This window comes from Canis lupus, chromosome 17 (assembly GCF_048164855.1).
Source record: "Canis lupus baileyi chromosome 17, mCanLup2.hap1, whole genome shotgun sequence".
In the NCBI taxonomy this organism is placed as follows: domain Eukaryota; kingdom Metazoa; phylum Chordata; class Mammalia; order Carnivora; family Canidae; genus Canis; species Canis lupus.
The window spans coordinates 32,162,942-32,183,417 of record NC_132854.1 but is presented as its reverse complement, the minus strand read 5'-3'; the positions used below and the strand labels follow the sequence as shown (position 1 = coordinate 32,183,417).

Below are 20,476 nucleotides of genomic sequence, written 5' to 3'. Positions count from 1 at the left end.
TCTAGAACATGATCTATGACTAGAGGCTGGTCTACCACCCGATTTCTTATGGAACTTACCCAGCTACTGATATGTAAAGTGAAATTTTAACAGCTGTTCAAGTAACAAATATTCTAATAACCATCAAACACGTAAATATTGTGTAAACTATTAAGACACTCTCAATATTGCCAATACGCCTTCAATCACAGACAGTGTGTGACTATCACTGTAGAAAGAAAACATGTAACAGTGTGACCAGAGGTAGTGTCATGATGGCAGCTGAGGAGTTTTAACAACACTGTGCTGTGTCCTGAGCTTAAGTTAACTGACATTGGTTCCTGGAATTGTAATCAAAAGCCTGGCAGGGTAAGGGGCCCAGCATCCCTGATAGCAGTGGTTTCCCAAATTAGCTACATGCAAGTGCCAAGCTGGGTACAACCTGGTTACTGGTTCTTAAACAGATCCCTACATCTCACCCTAGAGATTCTGATTCAACATATCTAGGGAAAGGCCCAAGAATCTAGTAGACATGTATACTTCTCTTAAGCTCTGCAGGACATTCTTATGTCCAATCAGGTTGAAAAACACCGAAGTAGCACCCTCCCCACTCCTGCTGAGTCTAGTTTCACTGGCCCCGATGTTGGTGAAAATGGTTAGCAATGCTTTGGAAATCATAATTACTGATGGAAGGATGCCATTTCTCTCAGGTATCTTTAGTCAGAAAAAGTGTGCAAATCATTGCTGAGATCCAGCCCTCTCATTTTACAAATGAGCACTCCTGATTTTACTCCTGAAACCTATTTCTTCTCCACTCCTCCTACCAGCTTTCCTCACATCTATAAATGGTATCAAACCCACCCATAAAGAAAGAAAGAAAGAACGAAAGAAAGAAAGTCAGCAAACTTGGTAATCATCCTTAATTGTAATGTCCACAAGGGGCCTTCCCTGACTCATCTCTTGCTTTTGGCTATATGTAGCAAAAAGCCCAACTCAACTCACATAAACTGAAAAAGTCTGCAGGCAGGTGCTAATCTGGCTTGTTCCTATCAGAGTTCAGATGCAGTTTTCCAGTCCTCTACAGACTACCCAGCTCATTTTCATCATCACTCTCACGGTGAAATAACAGTTTCATGTTTTTTTTTTGGGGGGGTCGGTAATAGAATTTTTTTAAGATTTTTATTTATTTATTCATAGAGACAGAGACAAAGACACAGTCAGAGACAGAGACACAGGCAGAGGGAGAAGCAGCTCCATGCAGAGAGCCCGACGTGGGACTCGATCCCCGGTCTCCAGGATCACACCCCGGGCTGCAGGCGGCGCTAAACCGCTGCGCCACTGGGGCTGCCCAGTTTCAGGTTTTAAATCTATACACAACAGCCAAAGAGAAAACTTTCTTAGGAGCCCCAAGCAAATTTCTTTCCTCTTGCTTTGGCACAAACTGATACATTCCCTGGGACCACTGGAGCTCCATGTACAAACTCATCAATTGGCTTGGGCCTGGATTTCTGGACAAATCAATGGCATTTCCCACATTGGGGCTGCTGCTGGGGCCAGCTTTCCTGTATGTAGCACTTGGACTGACTGGCAGAAGGAGAGAGAGCTAGAAAAACATAAGATGTTATTAAGAGAGCTAGAGAATCTACCTACCACATGACCCAATCTAGAGTAAGTTTTCTCCTCTTATTCTCTCAACAGCACCATATTTCTTTACTTCACAGCATTCTTTACAATTTGATATTGGATACTTATGGATATGTAGATAACATTTACACACTAGTTAGTACATGACACTGTTCTAAATGCTTTGAATGGATTCACTTCATCCTTACCACAACGCTATCATTCTCATATTACAGATGAGGAGTTCAAGGTACAGAGAGGTGTGAGAACTTGCCCAGGACTATGGAGCCCACTCACGGTGGAGCCTTGGGTCCCAGCAATCAGACTATAGAACCCAGGCATTTAGCAATTACATTACACAGTTCTTTTTACTTAGTTCTGCCTCAATCCTCCACAAAACTATAAGATCCATGAAGCAGGGAATGCATCCGTTTAACAAACCACTCCATATCTGTAATACCAGGCACACAGGAAACATTCAATGCACCTAATAACTGAACAAATGAATAGACAGTTGAAAGAATGAGTGAATGCATGAATGAATGGATGAGCAAAGGAACAACTAGAAAAACCATGATCCATATTAACATTGTTCATATTATATGATTATTTATGGAAGAGTGGGATCTAGAGCTTCAACTTCCTGTGTCAGGTCTGGCTTCTGTAGCTGAAGGCCTGTTATCTCTGTTCCATTTGGTCACACCTGCATAGTCAATAATAAATGGTCTTTTCTCCTTTGCAAATGAAAATTCAAGCAGGAGTCAGTCACTTCTTTTGAGACAGATTATACATGAACATGTTCAAAAGAGAGAATGATAAAAGAATGGGATTTTCCTGCAATTACCCTAATTGCAGTAGACAAATAAACATTTTGTTCATTGCAAACAAGACTCAAAACTGAAAATATGGGACACCTGGGTGGCTCAGCAATTGAGCAGTTGCCTCAGCTCAAGTCATGATCCCAGGTTCCGGGATCGCGTCCTGCATCGGGTTCCCTGCAGGGGACCTGCTTCTCCCTCTGCCTATGTCTCTGCCTCTCTCTCTCTCTCTCTGTCTCTCATGAATAAATAAATAAGTCTTTTTTAAAAAACTGAAAATATGTACAAAGCCCTTTGCAGTATCAGGTACTGAGGAAATTAAACAAACATTTTTTAAATCAACAATTTTTAGTAAACTCATAGGTTTAAAGTCTCCACTTGATTCATGGCAATCTAAGTATACATAAAGTGTTGCTGTTAATTCTCTTTCATGGTGGCAGCATGACTTTTAAATATGAATCATCTGGAAAATGTAAGCAGCTAAGAAAAAATTACAGGGCATACATATGTCATTTCCCACCATCAAAGTCCAGAATTAATTCTGCTCTCCCAAGAGGAATCATAGCGAAATCACAGCAAACAAGGTTTCCAGAGAAACTATTAATTGGCATAATCACATGCACACAAAAGCTGTTAACCTGACTGGTTCCTAGGTAAATGGGGTAATGTATTATGACTCAAATCCAGTACTAACAAATATCCATTCCCATTCCCAGTGTGTACAGTACAGCTTCTCCCTCTACAGAAGTGACTTGAGTTTGTTCTCCAATTCAAGAGAAAAGAAAACCACCTCACTAAATGGGCAAACACGTTAGGAAACTATGTATGTTTATCTTTTGCCTTAATAAGCAGCTATATTTACTGTTTCAAATAATGTACAATTAGCAATGTCTACATCTTCAAATGGGCATACTAATGGAAAGCAGGTTTCTTTTTATTTTTTTAAGATTTAATTGATTTATTCATGAGAGACATAGAGAGGCAGAAGGAGAAGCAGGCTCCCTGCAGGGAGCCTGATGTGGGACTCATCGTTGGACCCAGGATCATGCCCTGAGATGAACGCAGACACTCAACCACTAAGATGCTCTGGAAAGCAGGTTTTAAAGATCAATTTAAGCATTAATAAAGGACAAGGACAAACTCTTGAGAAACTCATTTAGAAAACACACTGCCTCACCAAAGGAGCAAAATGGAATCTCCTACCCCATGCAAGGCACCAAAAGTTGAAAAAAATCTGGAGGTAAGTAATGCTCAAAGACATACCTAAAGATAATGAAGGAGTAAGGAGGAAATACCCCTTCTGAGGAAGAGGCAAGTGCCTATATTTATAAAGCAAATGACTGTGGCACTTTTTACTTTTTTTTGGAAAAATACAGCCATCTTTCCTTGTGTTGTTTTCTTTAAAGTGGAACCTACAGGAACACTGCAGAACATGGATACCATCATACTGGTAGCCTGGCTCATACCAAATGGTCACTGAAAACTATCATCAATCTAGTTAATTGTTCTTATTAGAAACATTACATAGGGATCCCTGGGTGGCGCAGCGGTTTGGCGCCTGCCTTTGGCCCAGGGCACGATCCTGGAGTCCCGGGATCGAGTCCCGCGTCAGGCTCCCGGCATGGAGCCTGCTTCTCCCTCTGCCTGTGTCTCTGCCTCTCTCTCTCTCTCTCTGTGACTGTCATAAATAAATACAAAATTTAAAAAAAAAAAAAGAAACATTACATAAAATGAATACAAGGACATAATTACCCTGTCACAAGGGCACGCTCTTTAAGCAAATAAAGAAATCCAGAATATAATCCTACATCTTATTATCGATCAATAGTTTATTATAAACATGGGTCATGGTTTTGTCCTTTCTCACCCCTGGCCACACCCTGGTGATCTCCTTTCCAGCCCTATCTTTCCCTTTTTGATTAAAAGTTCTGAATACCTATTAGGCCTTCCCTGCCCTTTCTAGGCTTAAAAACCAGGGCCTAAAAAAAAAAAAAAAACCAGGGCCTTAGGAATTGGTTAATTTAGGTTTGGGAATAAAAACTTACAGAAGCCATCCAAAGCATTGTGTAATTAAATAGTTTTCCAAATGAGATCATACTTCCATTGAGAAGCTTAAATAACTGAACCGTACTGAAACTGAAGAATAATCCAATTATTGCAAGCATATATTCATAATACCACTCTTGCTGATCATCTTCCAGATGCCCAAATGCTTGACTCATGTGCAATGAAAAGACCATGAAGACACTTGTTCTCATGTTGGCAGCTTCAGTATACTTCCCATGGTTTGATGGGGAAAAAACAGTCCATCTTAAACTAGTCTAGAAATTAAACTAAAGTGACACAATTTACTTATGTTTTTTTAAAAAATGCCTTCATTATAATGCCACTTAATATTATAAGCAGTATGATGTATCTAAAATATAGACATTCAAACAAAAAATAGAACTGCAAATGATACAATTAACCCTTGTTAAAGTTAACAATTAAAGGTAACAAATATGAGAACATAAACACACACACATCCCTGCAAACAGACTTTAAACTCTTGGGAGTAGATTTAAAGTCTTGGAGGGCAGGTACTGATTCTTTTTTTTTTTTTATAAATATAAAAAATAGTAAAAGGGAATAAAGGGGAAAGGAGAAAAATGAGTGGGAAATATCAGAAAGGGAGACAGAACATGAGAGACTCCTAACTCTGGGAAACGAACTAGGGGTGTTGGAAGGGGAGGTGGGTGGGAGGTGGGGATGAGTGGGTGGCGGGCACTGAGGGGGGCACTGGATGAGATGAGCACTGGGTGTTATTCCAAATGTTGGCAAATTGAACACCAATAAAAAATAAATTTATAAAAAAATTCCTGGAGGGCAGGTACTGATTCTTAATTTCAATCTGTCAGAATGAATCTCTACTACAGAACTAGGTCCCAGGCATACAGCCATGAGCAGACAAGAAGAGCTCTCTCCCTAAGAAGCTTACATTCTAGATGGTGACGTACCCCCAGAAAGTGTTTTTAAAAATTAATCTTAGGGGCACCTACTAGGCTCAGTGGGTAGAGTGTGCGACTCTTGATCTCAGGGTCGTGAGTTCAAGCCCACATTGGGCGTAGAGCTTCCTTTAAAAATAATAATAATTTTAAATGTGTTAGTGTCAAAAGGAAAACAAATAAATGGTTGAGAGAGAAGTGAAAAACTGGGATACCTATCTACTTTAGATAGTCACTGGAGGCCAATCTGAGTAAAGGACATTTGTGACTTAGGCAAAGAACTGAGATCTGAAAAGAAAAAAAAAAAACAAGAAAGAAATGAAATGTATGTATTATTCTGAGTGCAAAGGAAACCTCATCTGGTTTGTGTTTCACAAGCACCACTCCCGAGGCTCCATGAAGAAGTGTCAGACAAGAGGGCAAGAGCTGAGCAGGGAAAACAGCTGAGAGAACAGTCCCAGCACGACATCACAGCGGTTACATGTATGGTGGCCGTAGTGGTGGAGAGATGTGACATGTTAAAACTAAGTTTTGGAGGCTGAATCAACACAATGTCCCTCCAGAACTGCAACTGGATAGTGAAAAGTAAGACTCACATATAAACCCTTGGCTTACCAGCATCAGCAACTACATAGTCAAGTAAGCCTTTAGAAACTGAAAAAAGCTGGAGTTCAGAGAAAAGAGTTGGGCTATCTCAATAAATGTAGGGGCCATCAAAAAAATTTACAATTTAGAAAATGCATGGGGTTTGGAATCCCAGATCTGCTGCTTGCTAGCTTGTGTCCTTAGGAAAATTACAGATTTTGTTTTCTCACGTATAAAATGGAGACAAAAAAAAAAAAAGAAAAAAAAAAACTATTTCAAAAGTATTGTCTAGAGCAGAAGTCCGCAAACTGCAAAGGGCCAAATAATAAAGATCTTAAGCTTGGTGGCCATGGAGTATCTGTCCAAAGTACCCAATCCTGCCATTATAGAAAGCAGCCACAGACAATACATAAATAAATGAGTGCAGCTGTGTTAAAATAAAACTGTATTTCAAAAATAAAGGCCATAGTTTGCCAACCCCTGTTCTAGAGCAGTAGTTGTCAGGGGTAATCCTGGACCAACAGTATCAGCAGCACCTGGAACTTGTCACAAACACAAATTCTGGACCTCACCCAAGACTTACCAAATCAGAAATTCTAGGGGTGGGGTCCAGCAATCGGTTATCATCACAAACCTCCCAGGTGATACATGCTTAAAGTTTGAGACCTCATGATCAAGAAAATAAATACAGAGTGGTTAGAGCTATTATTATTATTACTAGTATTACTGTTACTAACCTAGCTCCTACAAGTTTAGAATATAATTCCCAAAGACATAACCAAATGCTGGATAATTATGGTAGATCAAGAAAAAGAAAGAAAAACTGTTAAAAATATAAGGTGGATTAGGTAAGAATACTTGAGAAATTAAAAATTATTTTTTAGGCTCTTTATTCTGAAGAACTCCAATATTTTCTTATATATTAATTAAGACAGATTTTATTTAGTCTTGTTCACAATCCTCTTGTCAAAGTAAATAATACAATTTCAAATATATATCCCCAATCTGACTTCTATGAGAAACAAACGTATAATGCCAATTAACTCCCAGATCCCTAAAAGCATATTATTCTCTGTTGCGAATATTCTAGTCTCTATCCTTACAACTAACACAACTGTACTTACACGAACACAGAATAAGCAAATTTATCAAATGCCATTTATTATTTCAACCAAATAATCTGACCTCTGGAAAAGTTTTAGAATCAATGGGAAGTTAAAATATAAAGGGCAATGTCAAAAAATAGCATATAATATCCATTTTCATATTGCTTTTAATACTAGCATTAGAAACCAGAGATCTGCCTATTGAAAATGCCTCAAAATAAATAAAAAGAATTACAGATGAGTGGTGCCTAGCTCGCTCAGTTGGTAGAGCATGGGACTCTTGATCTTAGGGTTGTGAGTGCGAGCCCACATTAGGTGTCGATTACTAAAAAAAATAATAAACTTAAAAAAAAAAGAATTATGGATGAACATAGAGGGATCATCCCCACTATTACCACTAGGCTATGCCCATGTCATCAGGCCTTTGCAAAATTTCACATGAAAACTAAAATAAAATCGTTTAAAATAAAATAAAATACACAATCGTTAATAGCCTAGGAAGAAGCCAACAGGAAATGGCAAGGACTAAATACAGAAGAGGCAAGACTAGCTTCCAGAACCAGAAAACAATTCAATCAAGCAAACAGTGCATAATATTTAAAGAGCTAGGCAACAGGCACTGGCTCATCTTCAGAGTGAACAGCAGGATCGAGGAAGTCCAGCACAGAGTAATGAGGTATCCCAACAGGCACAGAGCATGCTACTGGAGACTTAATGGGAAGAAATATTTAGAAAACCAAGCAGGAAGGCCATCAGCATAATATTAGGTAAACTCAGGAAAATCTCCCAGGCTGCCCAGCTAATGAGAATGAAGTGCCTGAAACCAGGGCAAGAGGTTAATTGAAAAAGTTAGGAGCCATCTAGGGCCTGAAAACAAATTTGCTTCTTGGTTTGTAAAAGCCCTAGGTCATAAATGTATTTGTCCAAATTGTATAACCTACTACTGAAAATGTTTATGAGGATACAACGGTGAGATGCAAAAGAATGCCTGATTTTGTTAAACTGGAAGTACAGTTTGACTTAGAAACTAAAATTGATAAACTCCTCAAAAGTTATTTAATATTGATAGTAAAAAGTCCCATGGTTCTAACTGTGAGGATTTTAGAAATTCATGTAAAAACTCACAACCGTTTCAGAGTGGAAACTATTGCACTATTAAGGGAAGCCACAAAGTAAAAGAACTGGAGCAGCAAATTTAGGCTACTATATTTAGCTGGGAAAATCCCATTACTTGGAGATCCTCTTTCCAAACCAACCTCTTAACAAGATTTAAAACTTGGAAGGGATCAGTAACTTAAAAAACAGTAACTCCCATATCCTTTTGGTGGGGCTGCAGAAACCCATGTTAAGATGATCTGAAATTAAACTGGCCAAAATTTTAATCCCACATTTTTTCACTTTCTATCATATGATTATAGATTATCAGGGATACATTAAATAACACCTGAAAATTTAAACCCAGAGTTTTCCAAACTTATGGGTTGTTCAGTATCTTTTCAAAGGTAACTTGGGACTTACATTATTATTTCATTGTTAGTTTATTTAAATATGTTCAAAAAACCTAGATAAAAATTTCATATGCTTATAGCTGTAGTTTTTAAACAACTCTGAAGCCAAAATCAATTTACAAAATACCCACATACACAAGTATAAAATCAGTAACATGTATATTAACAACCTAAATTCAATGTGATAAAAGATGTTATTTTTCAAAACAACAGGACTATGGCACAGCACAAGGTTAGCATGCCAGTGTTACTATGGACTTTGTGATTTTTTTCTAAACCACTTTTCTCTACTGGAACTCCTGCAAAATCATACATTTGCCCATCAAGTCACTAGGCTTTATTTGACTTTAAATTTTACATATTCTTGGGGTGCCTGGTTGGCTCAGTCCATTAAGCATCTGCCTTTAGATCAGAGGAATCAATCCTGGATCCTGGAGTCCGGCTCCCTGCTCAGTACCACTTCTCCCTCTGCCCTTCCCTGCCTCTCTCTTCCCTCCTCTCTCTCTCAAATAAATAAATAAATAAAATCTTTTTTTAAATCTATGTATTCTTTTCTCTTTAACCTAAGGTAATTATGATAGCACAACTTGCTTGATTGCATATGTTTTATAATGATGTAAGTGCATTATTTTTATATCTTATGATTTTATATTTTATACTACATAATTGAATACTTTCATATTATAATACAGTTTAATAGTTCATATTTTATACCTTCTTATACTTTAGAGTGTTTATATACTTTATGATTCTATAAAATATATTCAAATGTGTAGTTGTACCTGTTTTTAAATACATATCTTAACAACTATATTATTTTCTAAACTTATTCTAAATTTTTATTCTAAACTGTACTTACAGAAGTTACAAAGAGGCTACCACAGTTTACTTCCCCACTTTCCTAAGGACACCACGTAAAAGATATACCAGTTCTGGGCACCTGGGTGGCTCAGTAGGTTAAGCATCTGCCTTTGGCTCAGGTGATGATCCCAGGATCCTGAGATCAAGCCACACATGGGGCTCCCTGCTTAGCGGGGAGTCTGCTTCTGCCTCTGCTCCTCCCTTCTGCTCGTGCTCTCTCTCTGGAACGCTCTCTCTCTCAAATAAAATCTTAAAAAAAAAAAAAGATATATCAGAGTTCAACTTCTCTAGCCTAACAAATCATGTACACCTTTTACTTCCCATTAAAACAAAAAAACATATTAGCATAACTATAACCAAGCAGGCACTGAGCATTAATTATTATTTTATAAATTTAACAAGCATATTTAACTGTGGATATTTTTAATATAAAAGTGGGGAAAAAGTAGACAAATACTGCATGATCTCACATATGGAACCTAAAAAGTCAAACTCATAAATGCAGAGAGTAGAATAGTGGTTGCCAGAGGCTGGGGGATGGCAGAAATGGAAAGATGTTGGTCAAGGGTATGAACTTTTAGTTATGCAGGATGAATAAGTTCTGAAGGTCTAATGTACAGACTATAGTTCATAATATTACATTATATACCTGAAATTTGCTTAAAGTAGGTTTTAAATGTTCTCACCACACACACGCAAAAGATAGCCATATGAGGTGATGGATACACTAATCAGCTTGATTGTGGTAATCATTTCATTTGACATATATGTTGAAACATCACACTGTCCCTTTAAATATATTTTTTTATTTTTAAATTATACTTAAAGCTGGAAAACAAAATAACACTACTATATTAAAAAAAAGAGGGGAAAAGTGATTGTAGAAAAGTTTATAACACTAACAGCTAAAAGCTCATTTTTCAACAACTGCATTCTACGAAAGACAAGAAAACAAGCTTTATTTTTTTCTTAAAAGATTTTATTTGACAGAGAGAGCGAGCGAGCACAAGCTAGAGGAGAGGCATGAAGAAGGAGAAGCAGGCTCCCTGCAGAGCAGGGAGCTCGATGTGAGGCTCAATCCCTGGACCTCGGGATCATGACTTGAGCCGAAAGGCAGAAGCTTAACCAACTGAGCCACCCAGGTGCCCCAGAAAACAGACTTTAGAATCTGTCTGCCTGAACTGGAAACTGCTTCTACTATTACAAATAGTGTGTCCTTAGGGTAACAATGTAACCTTTCTATACCTCAGTTTTCTCATCTATAAAACAGGAGGAATACTGGTACATACTTGGCACAGTTACTATAAAGATAAAATGTGATAACCTAGGAAAAGCACTAACGGCAGTACCATCACCCAGCAAAAGCTCCATAAACATTTGCTTTGAAGGAAATGCATGGAAAAGCTACTCAGATAGACATACTATGGTGTATGGTATCACATTATAACCTTAAAATTAACAAGACATTGACATCCTTCCTTAGTTGATGCTTCCAATTGAGTTATTAATAAGTCATGTTGACCATATTTCCTGCTCAGTAATTCTGAATATACTACTAAATTAAATTATAACTGATCTGTCCCTCATTTTACAAGGGGCTACATCTAAGTAGCTACATATCATCTTGGTTCAGACATGCCAACATAGCCCAAATGAAATGAAATAGCCTGAGTGGCTTAGCTGGGTAAGTGTCTGCCTTTGGCTCAGGTCATGATCCCGGGGTGCTGGGATCAAGCCCTGTATAGGGCTTCCTGCTCAGTGGGGAGTCTTTTTGTCCTTCTGTCTTTCCCCTGCTTATGTGTGCTCACTTTCTCTCTCAAATAAATAAAACAGCCATCTAGATGATTTTAACAAAACAAATACCTGGGACTGAAAAAAAAAAAATGAGCAAACATTGTTTGCAATAATTATTCAGAGTGGCCATCATCTTATTCCCCAAATTGTCAACTATTTCTTTTAGCCTGATTTTTTTTTTTTTTTTTAAGATTTTATTTCTTTAGATTGAGAGAAAGTGTGAGCAGAGGGAGGGGCAGAGGGAGAGGGAGAGAGAGAATCCCAAGCAGTCCCCATGCTGAGCACAGAGCCCTGTGCAGGGCTCAATCCCCAGCCCCTGAGAGACCCTTGCCTGATTTTCTTAACAGCCAGTATATCAAACATGCTAAATGCTGTTATTTCTGGATATGAATATATAAATTTTTAATTTTTACAAAATCTTATCATAATTTAACACTGGGACATACTCTGAAAAAAATATTTATTCCGGCAGCCCAGGTGGCTCAGCCATTTAGCACTGCCTTCAGCCCAGGGCATGATCCTGGAGACCCAGGATTGAGTCCCACATCGGGCTCCCTGCATGGAGCCTGTTTCTCCCTCTGCCTCTCTCTCTCTCTCTCTCTTTCTCTCTCTCTCTCTCTCTCTGTGTGTTCTCATGAATAAATAAATAAAATCTTAAAAAAAAAAAAAGAAAGTGGGGGGGAGAAGGAGTCTGTTGTGTGTTTCAACAAGCCTTTACAGGTAATTCTGATGCCTACTCAAGTTTGAGAACCAGATACTGAACAGTTTCAATCTTCATTATAACTAACACTCCCTCACAACTGGAAGGCTCTGGGCACACATTTTTTACCTTTCCCCCAGATATCAAGGTCAAGATTCTATCACAGAGTGGAGCCCGGACAAATCAACCTCCAAATCAAATGAGGATTGGGGGGCGGGGGGGGTAGGCAGAGAACACAAAAGTGACTACAGCAAACAGGAAGTTAGAGAGATCTACCTGTCTAGAATGGCATATACTACTCAGAAAGCAGAGATAAAAATGTCAAAACTTCCAGATTTCTATTTCTCTAGTTTTCTGACCAGCATATCCCCATCAACAGTGAGTAAGAACTTCTGAGAATGACCTTTTGAAAATTATCAACAGAATTGAAAATTGGTTATCTGAAAAAAGCTCAGAAAATACTAGTTTAAGAGGAGAGAAAAAAACTAAAAAGTTAGAGAAGTCAGAGCTCAAATATCCTGATGTCAAATTCATTCTTAAGAATTTTAAGAACAGGGGATCCCTGGGTGGCTCAGTGATTTAGTGCTTGCCATTGGCTCAGGGCGTGATCCTGGAGTCCCAGGACTGAGTCCCACATTGAGCTCCCTGCATGGAGCCTGCTTCTCCCTCTACCTGTGTCTCTGCCTCTCTCTCTGTGTGTCTCTCATGAATAAATAAATAAATAAAATCTTAAAAAAAAAAAAAAAAGGATTTTAAGAACACAATTTGTAAAATCTCTTTGAAATTACATTCTTGCAAGCTTCAAGAAATATAAACAAAATCAACAAAAATTATAGCAATCATGTTTTTGTTTTTTAAATGATTGCTCATTCTATAATCTTGAAATATAATTTTCATGCAGTCTCATGCAAATGATAATTAACACCTTTAATCTCTAACAATATTTATAAACACTAACAACTTTTTTTCATAAGGTAAAACAGACATGAGATAATTTCTGGTTTTTAATTGGGAAATTGAGATAATGCTATATAGTCTCTTCCTGAAAGTAGATGAAGATCAAAATTCTAAGAATATCAGTGACCTACCCTAGATTTTAGATAGAGGATCTATTCTTGGTTCCTCAACCAGTTTTAAGTCTATAATTCAATTTATGCCAGTGGGATTTTTTAAATTACGTACAGTTAAGTACTTTTACTAATTCAAATATGCAAGTTCGGCTGAAATGTGCTAAGGCTGACATTCCTTCTGTGCAGGACCACACAGGCTTGAATAAATGGGAAACAATCTGCACAGGTATATATTTGATCTGGAACAGGTTAATTTGTGCCTGATCCCCACCTTTCTTTGCCCCTGGGAGAAATAGCTCTTCATTAGGCCATTCTGGCTGAGTGCTCCTTCAGACTCACAAGGTTAGGTTGACTCTGACCCCCCCCCACCCAGGAGTGGGGGAGCCAGAGGGCACATTACTATGGCAACTCCCCACAACAGTCCCAAGCTATTAGCACAGCACTCCCATCTCAGAGGTCACATGTAAATCCAGCCCCCAAAAGATATGAGCAGATAATTCTGCAAAACCTTATCATTTCATATATGGAAACTATAATATCCATCTCAGTGGCTGGGCATGAACACAAATTTTGCCATTTAGCTGAGGTCACTGTATATCCTGGTGTGACCTACGCAGTCCAGGTTTATACTTGTCGTGTCTGTGTAACTATTAGTTGTGCCCCTGTTCTCAATAAAAGTCACCCTAGATTAGGGGCACCTAGGTGGCTCAGTCAGTTAAGTGTCAGACTCTTGATTTTGGCTCAGGTGGTGATCTCAGAGTTGTGGAATCCAGCCCTGAGTTGAGCTCCCCGCTCAGATGGAAGGCTGCTTAAGATTCTCTCTCTTTCCCTCTGCCCCTCCCCTCACTCATTCTCTCTTTCTCTCTCTCTCAAATAAATAAATCTTAAAAAAAAAAAAAAAAAACACCCCAGACTAAACAATGAATTATATGGCCATCCTACAGAAAGCCCTGTTTCAGAAAAGGGACAAGCATAAGAGAGAAACCAGAGGCAAATTTATTCACGGATGTTTGCAGGCCTACTGCTCTATGCTACCTTCCATACTTTGTTTAGTGACCAGAGACTCTTTTAACAATGATCTTAAAGTCCAACTAAATAATTCTCTCCTTCAAATTTAGAACTCAGGGGTAAAGCAAACAGTAGGTCTTTTCTCTTCTTATTTCAAAGGTGCCAAGAACCATCCAGACCCTACTCTATAGGTTTCTATAGGCTACTCACACCCCTAGATGGTAATAATGTGAGGAATCCATACCTTTAACAACTTCAGCTATACAATTATCACTTCTGAGAATATAACTTACAAATTCTTCCCCCAAAATGGCCCTAACTCTCCCTACCATGACGGCCATGTCAAATGAATCCAGATGCTCAAATGGAAAAGTGGCGAAAAGCACAGAGTGTCTGATGACTGCACTTGTCCGTTCAACAAATATTTATGAAAACAAAGTGGTAGCCCTTAAATCTCTGAACGCCAAACCTCAGATGTGTTTTGTTTCGTCCAGATAGGAATCTTAAATGTTTAAAATGTTTGCTAATACTTTAAAACATGAAGTCATACATAAAAATCCAGACTTCCACTCTTGGGAAATCAGAAGCTCTGGCAACACCATGCTTGTATCTTGTTAATGCAATTTGCAATTGGCGCTGAAGAACTCCCTGGAGAAATGACCAACACTCCATGGTCCTCGGTCCTCACTTAACCTCAACCTCTCTCAACAAAATCCCAAGCATTTGAGTTTGCAACTCTGATATATGGCTGGAGATAATCCTTAATGGAACAACATCTGGCCTTTCAAATTAAGGATCCTCTACCAGGGATTCTCTGTGTTCAGAGTAAACTGGAATCCATATCTTTAGATCAAAGACTCAACTGGGAAATGGCAATAAACAGGAAGAGTTAGGGTTTTTTCTCTTTTATCAAAAGGACATATGGTTGCCACTGTTCCTACAGGATCAAAAGGGAGAAAGGAGCTTAAGCATGTTATTATTCGTAAAATAACATCATTCTCAACCTCAAACACCTAAATGTATAATTAAGGTTTAAAAAGAGGGGGCATATTTTTAATTGATCCCCTAACAATGTATCTGACACTGTCAAGAATTCAACAGCCACTGTCAAGAAAGTGCCATGACCCATAAACAAACTTTAACCCCGAATGAAATTAGCAATGATGTGTCACATATCAGATCTGAAGACAATAACATAAGCTTTAACATAAACTACCCAAAATCATAAAACATTCCTTACAGTCCCATATAAATGCAACTTCTTATCTTCCTACTGATAGAACCAAAAAATCTTAATAAAAATAGTGATAACTTTCAGATGAAAAGAACATGCTGCACTCCCATTTCAACAGAGGTGAAAGCTAAAAACAAGCTTCACAAAGTGAATTTCATATTCATTACAGTTGGAATGTTGAGATAATTTTTAGAAAGATATTTTAACATACATCTAACAGCGGTGATATAAGTTAAAATTGCTCTCTTCATACTGGGAGTTCTGGATGTTAAGATATTCAACTAGCTTATGAAATAACTGATGAAATCTAAGACGATTTTCTTCAATTCAGCTGCAGGCCTTTTGTGAAAAACTGGACAGTCTTTCAATTACAGACACTAACGAATTTTTTTTTAAAGCCTCATTTTATATCTTTCTCCTTTGACAATTATTAATTGCTCAGCTACCAAAGGAACTGCCACAGTTTGCAACTGAGACTGTATATTTAGACGGTATTATTTTTGTGAAGAATCTAAAGTACTTGGCAAACATCAAAGAACTATTTTTTAGGATCGCATTTGGGGGTGGGGAGGGCTTATCGCGTAGTAAACACTCTTTACACTTTTATTTTAAAACCAGTTTTCAAAGCCACAATCACTGTCACAAAGTTTTGTTTAGAGTCCTCTTGCCATTAGAGAAAGGGGCGTGCCTCTCTTCAAGGAAGTAAAAACGCAGTTTGGTAACAGACACCTCAAATGTAATGCTTCTTTAGAAAAAATTTAATGCTTCTGATATATTGTAATATTGGAGAACTATTAGAAAACAGATTTGGGCCTCTTTTAGGACACTGCTTTTTTAAATCACCCAAGCTGGTATTGATTCTGTCTCCATCCAGTCTTTAAAAACCTGCACACACACTCACACACACACACACACTCACACACACACAGCTTTCCTTCCACTCAACATCTAAACGCAGATTCGTACTGTCCTGACAATCTGACATCCTCGTCGACTAACTTTCCCCTAAACCCCGCTCCCAAATAGCCTCACAAGCCCCCAGCCCTGCGGCTGCTGCTGAGACCCGACGCTCCAGCAGGGGTAAGACGCAGGAGGCGACCAGCGCGGGCGCGGGGCGAGCGCGGGCCCCCTGGGAACCCAGCCCTGCCGGGGCCTCCCCGCGCGCGCGGGACGCACCCCCCTCCCCCGGGCCCAGGCCGGCTCCCCCCGCGGGCGCGCCCCCGCCGCTCCCCGCCGCTCCCCGCCGCTCTCCGCCCCGCTCAGCCCCGCTCCGTCCCGCCCCGTCCCGCCGGCGCCCGCGGGTCCTCGGCGCGGGAGGGGAGGACGCTCGAGCGCGCCACGTGGAGGGCGCGCGGCGGGCGGACCGCGGCGGGGCAGCCTCCGCTCCAGCCCCGCGGCTCCTCCCCCTCCCGCCCCTCCCCCTCCCCCGCCGCCCCTCCCCCTCCCCCGGCCCCCCGCCGTCTTGCCTGGTTGGGGTCCGTGGCGCGGAAAACGTGGCAGGCCGTCTGCGACTCGGGGTCGTCGGGCTGCGCCTTGATCAGGTAGGCAAAGTAGGTGAGGTCGTGGCTGTTGTGCACGAAGCGCGAGATGTGCTGCGCCTTGTGCTCGAAGATGAACACCGCGGGGCTGGGCTGCGCCGCCGCGGGCCCCACGCCCCCCGCGGCCCCGACGCCCGCTGCCCCCGGCGCGGGGACGCAGCGCAGGAAGGGCGCGCTGAGCACCAGGAGCACCTCGCGGGCGGCCGGCGCCCCGCACCCGCCCGCCTCGGGCTTCTGGCCGCGCCGGCGGATCTCGGCCATGAGCCAGGGCAGCATGGGCAGCGTGGTCCTGCGGTCCAGGCACGACCCCCCCACGTACCACAGCCGGAACCGCTTGTCGCCCGGCTTCCCGGGGCCCGGCTGCGCGGGGGCGCCCGGCTCGGGCTCCAGGGGGTGCGGGAACGGCTCGTCCTGCACGCAGCTCGGGGGCTCCATAGCTCGCGCCTCCCGGGCCCGGGGGCGGCCTGGGCGTGCCGCGCCGCGCTGCGCCGCGCCCCCGACCCGCCGCGGGAACCGTGCCGAGCACCGCCGCGGCGCCTCAGCGGCCCTGCCCCATGCGGCACTTGCCCCGGGGCGCCTCCCCCGCGGGGCGCCCCGCAGCCGGACTGGCGCGGGACGGCGGGCTAAGCCGTCATCCTGCTCCGCGGGGCCAGCGCCCGGGCCGCGCCGCCGCCTCGCCCCCCGGCCCCCGGCCCCCGGCCCCCGGCCCCCTCGCTCCCTGGCTCCCTCCCTCGCTCCCTGCCCGCGCGCCGCCGGGCGCCGCCTGCTCCAGCCCTGCAGAGCCGCTGCGGCCGCCGCGCTCCCGGGGCAGGCAGGGAGGCCGGCGGAGGCGGGGCGGGGAGTGGGCCGTGGGCGGGCGGGGTGACTCGGGGCGGAGCTGACTCCTACCCGGGTGACCGGCTGTCACCTGGAAGGTCGGGGCGGCGGTCCTCGGGGAGGGCCTGCGCGCTCCGTTCCACGGGAGACTGGCGACACCGAAGCCCCCCCCCGCCCCCCGTGGCCGCGGCCCGGCTCGCCGCGCCGCTCCTCCCCTCCGTCCCCGTCCCCCTCCCTCGCTCCTTCCTTCCTTCCAGCCTGCTGCTACTTTAACCGGGCCGCTACCCCGCCTCCCGTCCGGCGGGCGCAGAGCGTCGCCTGCCTGTAGAAGCTTTTCTGCGAAGTCGCCTCTCCGCCCCTTCCTCCGGCCGCTGCCCCAGCCCGCCCCCGGGGCACCGCGCCCGCCGGGGCGCCGGCACTGCCCGGACCCGCGCGGCCCCTCTCGCGGCTCGCGGACCTCTCCGTCCCCGGTGCGCCTCTGCTGCCCCCTGCAGAGGGGCCCCTCTCGGGCGGGCATTGGGATTTCTTTTTTTACGAACGGTATTTGCGTGGTTTCGGTGCTTTCTGAAGTCTGCACGATATCTGAATCTTATTTCCAAATAATGCCCAAAAGAATCCCATTTTATGCATTTGATCTACCCAGTTCAGACGTAGTGTAGAGGCTTCTCGTTCTTGTAAGACGTAGTAAAAACAGACTTCCGAAGAACCGAGAAGACGTTTTAGGGATAATTTGATCATTCTAACTTTTTTTTTTTTTTAATTCATGAGAGACAGAGACAGAGAGAGAGAGGCAGAGACACGGGAGGAGGGAGAAGCAGGCTCCAGGCAGGGAGCCCGACCCAGGTCTCCAGGATCACGCCTTGGGCCGAAGGCAGGCGCCCAAACCGCTGAGCCACCCAGGGATTCCCCCTCATTCTAACTTTAAAACAGAAAGAGAAGTATTCTTTTTTTCACTTTAGCAAATCGGATCCTCGTTCTTTCTGCTCCTACTGGATTATGATGAAGAATTCCATAAGTAAACAAAATAAATGGAAACACACTGAAAGTTCCCAGTTTTCCCCAAAGTACTTACAGGAAGAATGAAAACCCAGAACCCAAAAGGTTTCTTACCGTTTTTAATGGTATGCTCACTTTCTGTAAAGTCCTGAACTATTTTTTTTATCCTCTTTATGTAAAAGAACTATGACCAGTTGCCATTATTCCTATGCTGAATTTTTGGGGTGCATCCTGGTGGTTCTCCTATAAATAAGCATATAAGTTCCAAGATAGAGACCTTATTGATTGTTTAGGTTTAGTCATTTGATTTAACCACTCTACCACTTCTTTGTGCAAAACAGACCCATGTCTTCAAGAAACAAAGTTCTTGGAATGTAGACTGAAACCAGAGTTACTGGTAAGGTTCTAGACTTATTTTGGCAGTGAAGTAACTTGGGTCACGTCTTAAGTTAAAGCATTTCATTGCCAGTGGTCTCTCCTCCAGCCCACTCTTCCCCTCCAGTGGTCATCATGGAAAGCTCTCCTTTGCTCCTGATCAAAGCCAAGAATGCTGAGCCAACACGGGGACCCCAAGAATCTCCTGGGCCCACAACACACTTCTTAAGAGTGAAAAATAAACGCTTTGGTTCTCTTAAGCAACTGAGATTATGGAGTTGTTTGCTACATTGTTGTTAATCTATTCTGTCCTGTCCAATAAAATTATTATACTGTAGTATATATCTTCTATAACTTGTTTTGTTATCATTTATATATTTGGATTTATTACATGCATGAACTAGATAGTAAGTTCTTACCACTATTGTGACACCTGTAGGACCCTACAGAATTATATGCACAGTCCATTATATATTTGATCACTGAATTTCTAAAAAGGTAAGAGGACAAAACACGATTTTTAAATGTTTGGTAAAAATTATAAGAACAAGCAAGTCAATGATGTTTACTAAATGGTGGAGCAGGAAATCAACCTCTGACCCTCGACCCTTCCATTCTCAACTCCACCTCGCCTCCCCCCCCAAAAAAAAGGGGGGGGGAATGTGTTCAGAAAAACATTTCCAATAATCTGCAAGACATACCTCCTGAATAGCCTTGGAGGTACCACCATCTATGATACCTAACAGTGAACTCTTACTTTAAACAAAAAAATAATTATCTTCTAACATCCCAGTCTAAATCAGTGGTGTCAGGGTTAATTAGAAGTGATAACATCTGGTCAAATCCTAGTGAAAAATTCATACCGCATGAGAAATGTAAGGGCCTGAGCTAGTGTGGTGGCTTAAGCCTGGAAAGGTTTGTTAGCAATCTCTTAGTTTCTTTGCTGCCAAGCACTTTGTGCTCTCTCTATCCCTCTGACTCCCTTTTTCTCTTCATTCTGTGCCACCGCCCAATATCTACTTTTTCTCCCTGCTTAAAAATCTCTAAATGACACATTTTCTAAAGCTCAAAACACAAATCTTGCTAGTCTTCTATCTGTGGCTCCTGTCTCCCCTACTCCCACATCCACTTAGCCTCTCTATCCACAACCACATAGGTGCTCACTCTCTATGAGGCACACTCTCTATAGGTACCCTCCTCTCCCAATGGCTCTTCCTATCACTCCTCAACTCTGGTGAAATTCTCCTGCCACCAATCCTTCATGACTTGAATACCCATTTATTGTTCAAGACCCAACTCAACAGTCCCTCTTCTGTGAAGATGTTTCTCACCACCCCAGTTAGTGGCCCTCTCCTCTTTGTTCTTTTTTAATGTATTCCACTATTATAGCTCTTAATGCATTCTTTGTAATTATCAGGTGATTTATCTGTGTGCCCCCCTCCCCACCAGGAGGGCATTTTGAGAGAGGGGTTATTTTTTTG

At 42.3% G+C, this 20,476-nt stretch overlaps 1 protein-coding gene and 1 long non-coding RNA gene across 11 annotated transcripts in view; one reads left to right on the top strand and one right to left on the bottom strand.

The window, feature by feature from the left end:
- The window catches only part of TBC1D4 (TBC1 domain family member 4), a 181,828-nt gene extending 164,566 nt beyond the window's left edge, over positions 1-17,262 (bottom strand). For 7 of the 10 annotated variants that reach the window (XM_072782766.1, XM_072782767.1, XM_072782768.1 and 4 more), the window contains exon 1: positions 16,737-17,258. In XM_072782766.1, coding sequence (XP_072638867.1) covers positions 16,737-17,243 — 507 coding nt within the window. In that variant the 5' untranslated portion in view covers positions 17,244-17,258. Of the gene's footprint in view, positions 1-16,736 lie in introns of all 10 variants that reach the window. The other 3 variants (XR_012009936.1, XR_012009937.1, XR_012009938.1) reach the window with 2 other exon arrangements.
- LOC140608007 (uncharacterized) lies at positions 16,705-19,349 on the top strand. Its single transcript, XR_012009939.1, has 3 exons — positions 16,705-16,811; positions 18,962-19,017; positions 19,105-19,349. It is a non-coding gene; the product is annotated as an uncharacterized lncRNA (long non-coding RNA).
- The last annotated feature ends 1,127 nt before the right edge of the window (positions 19,350-20,476 follow it).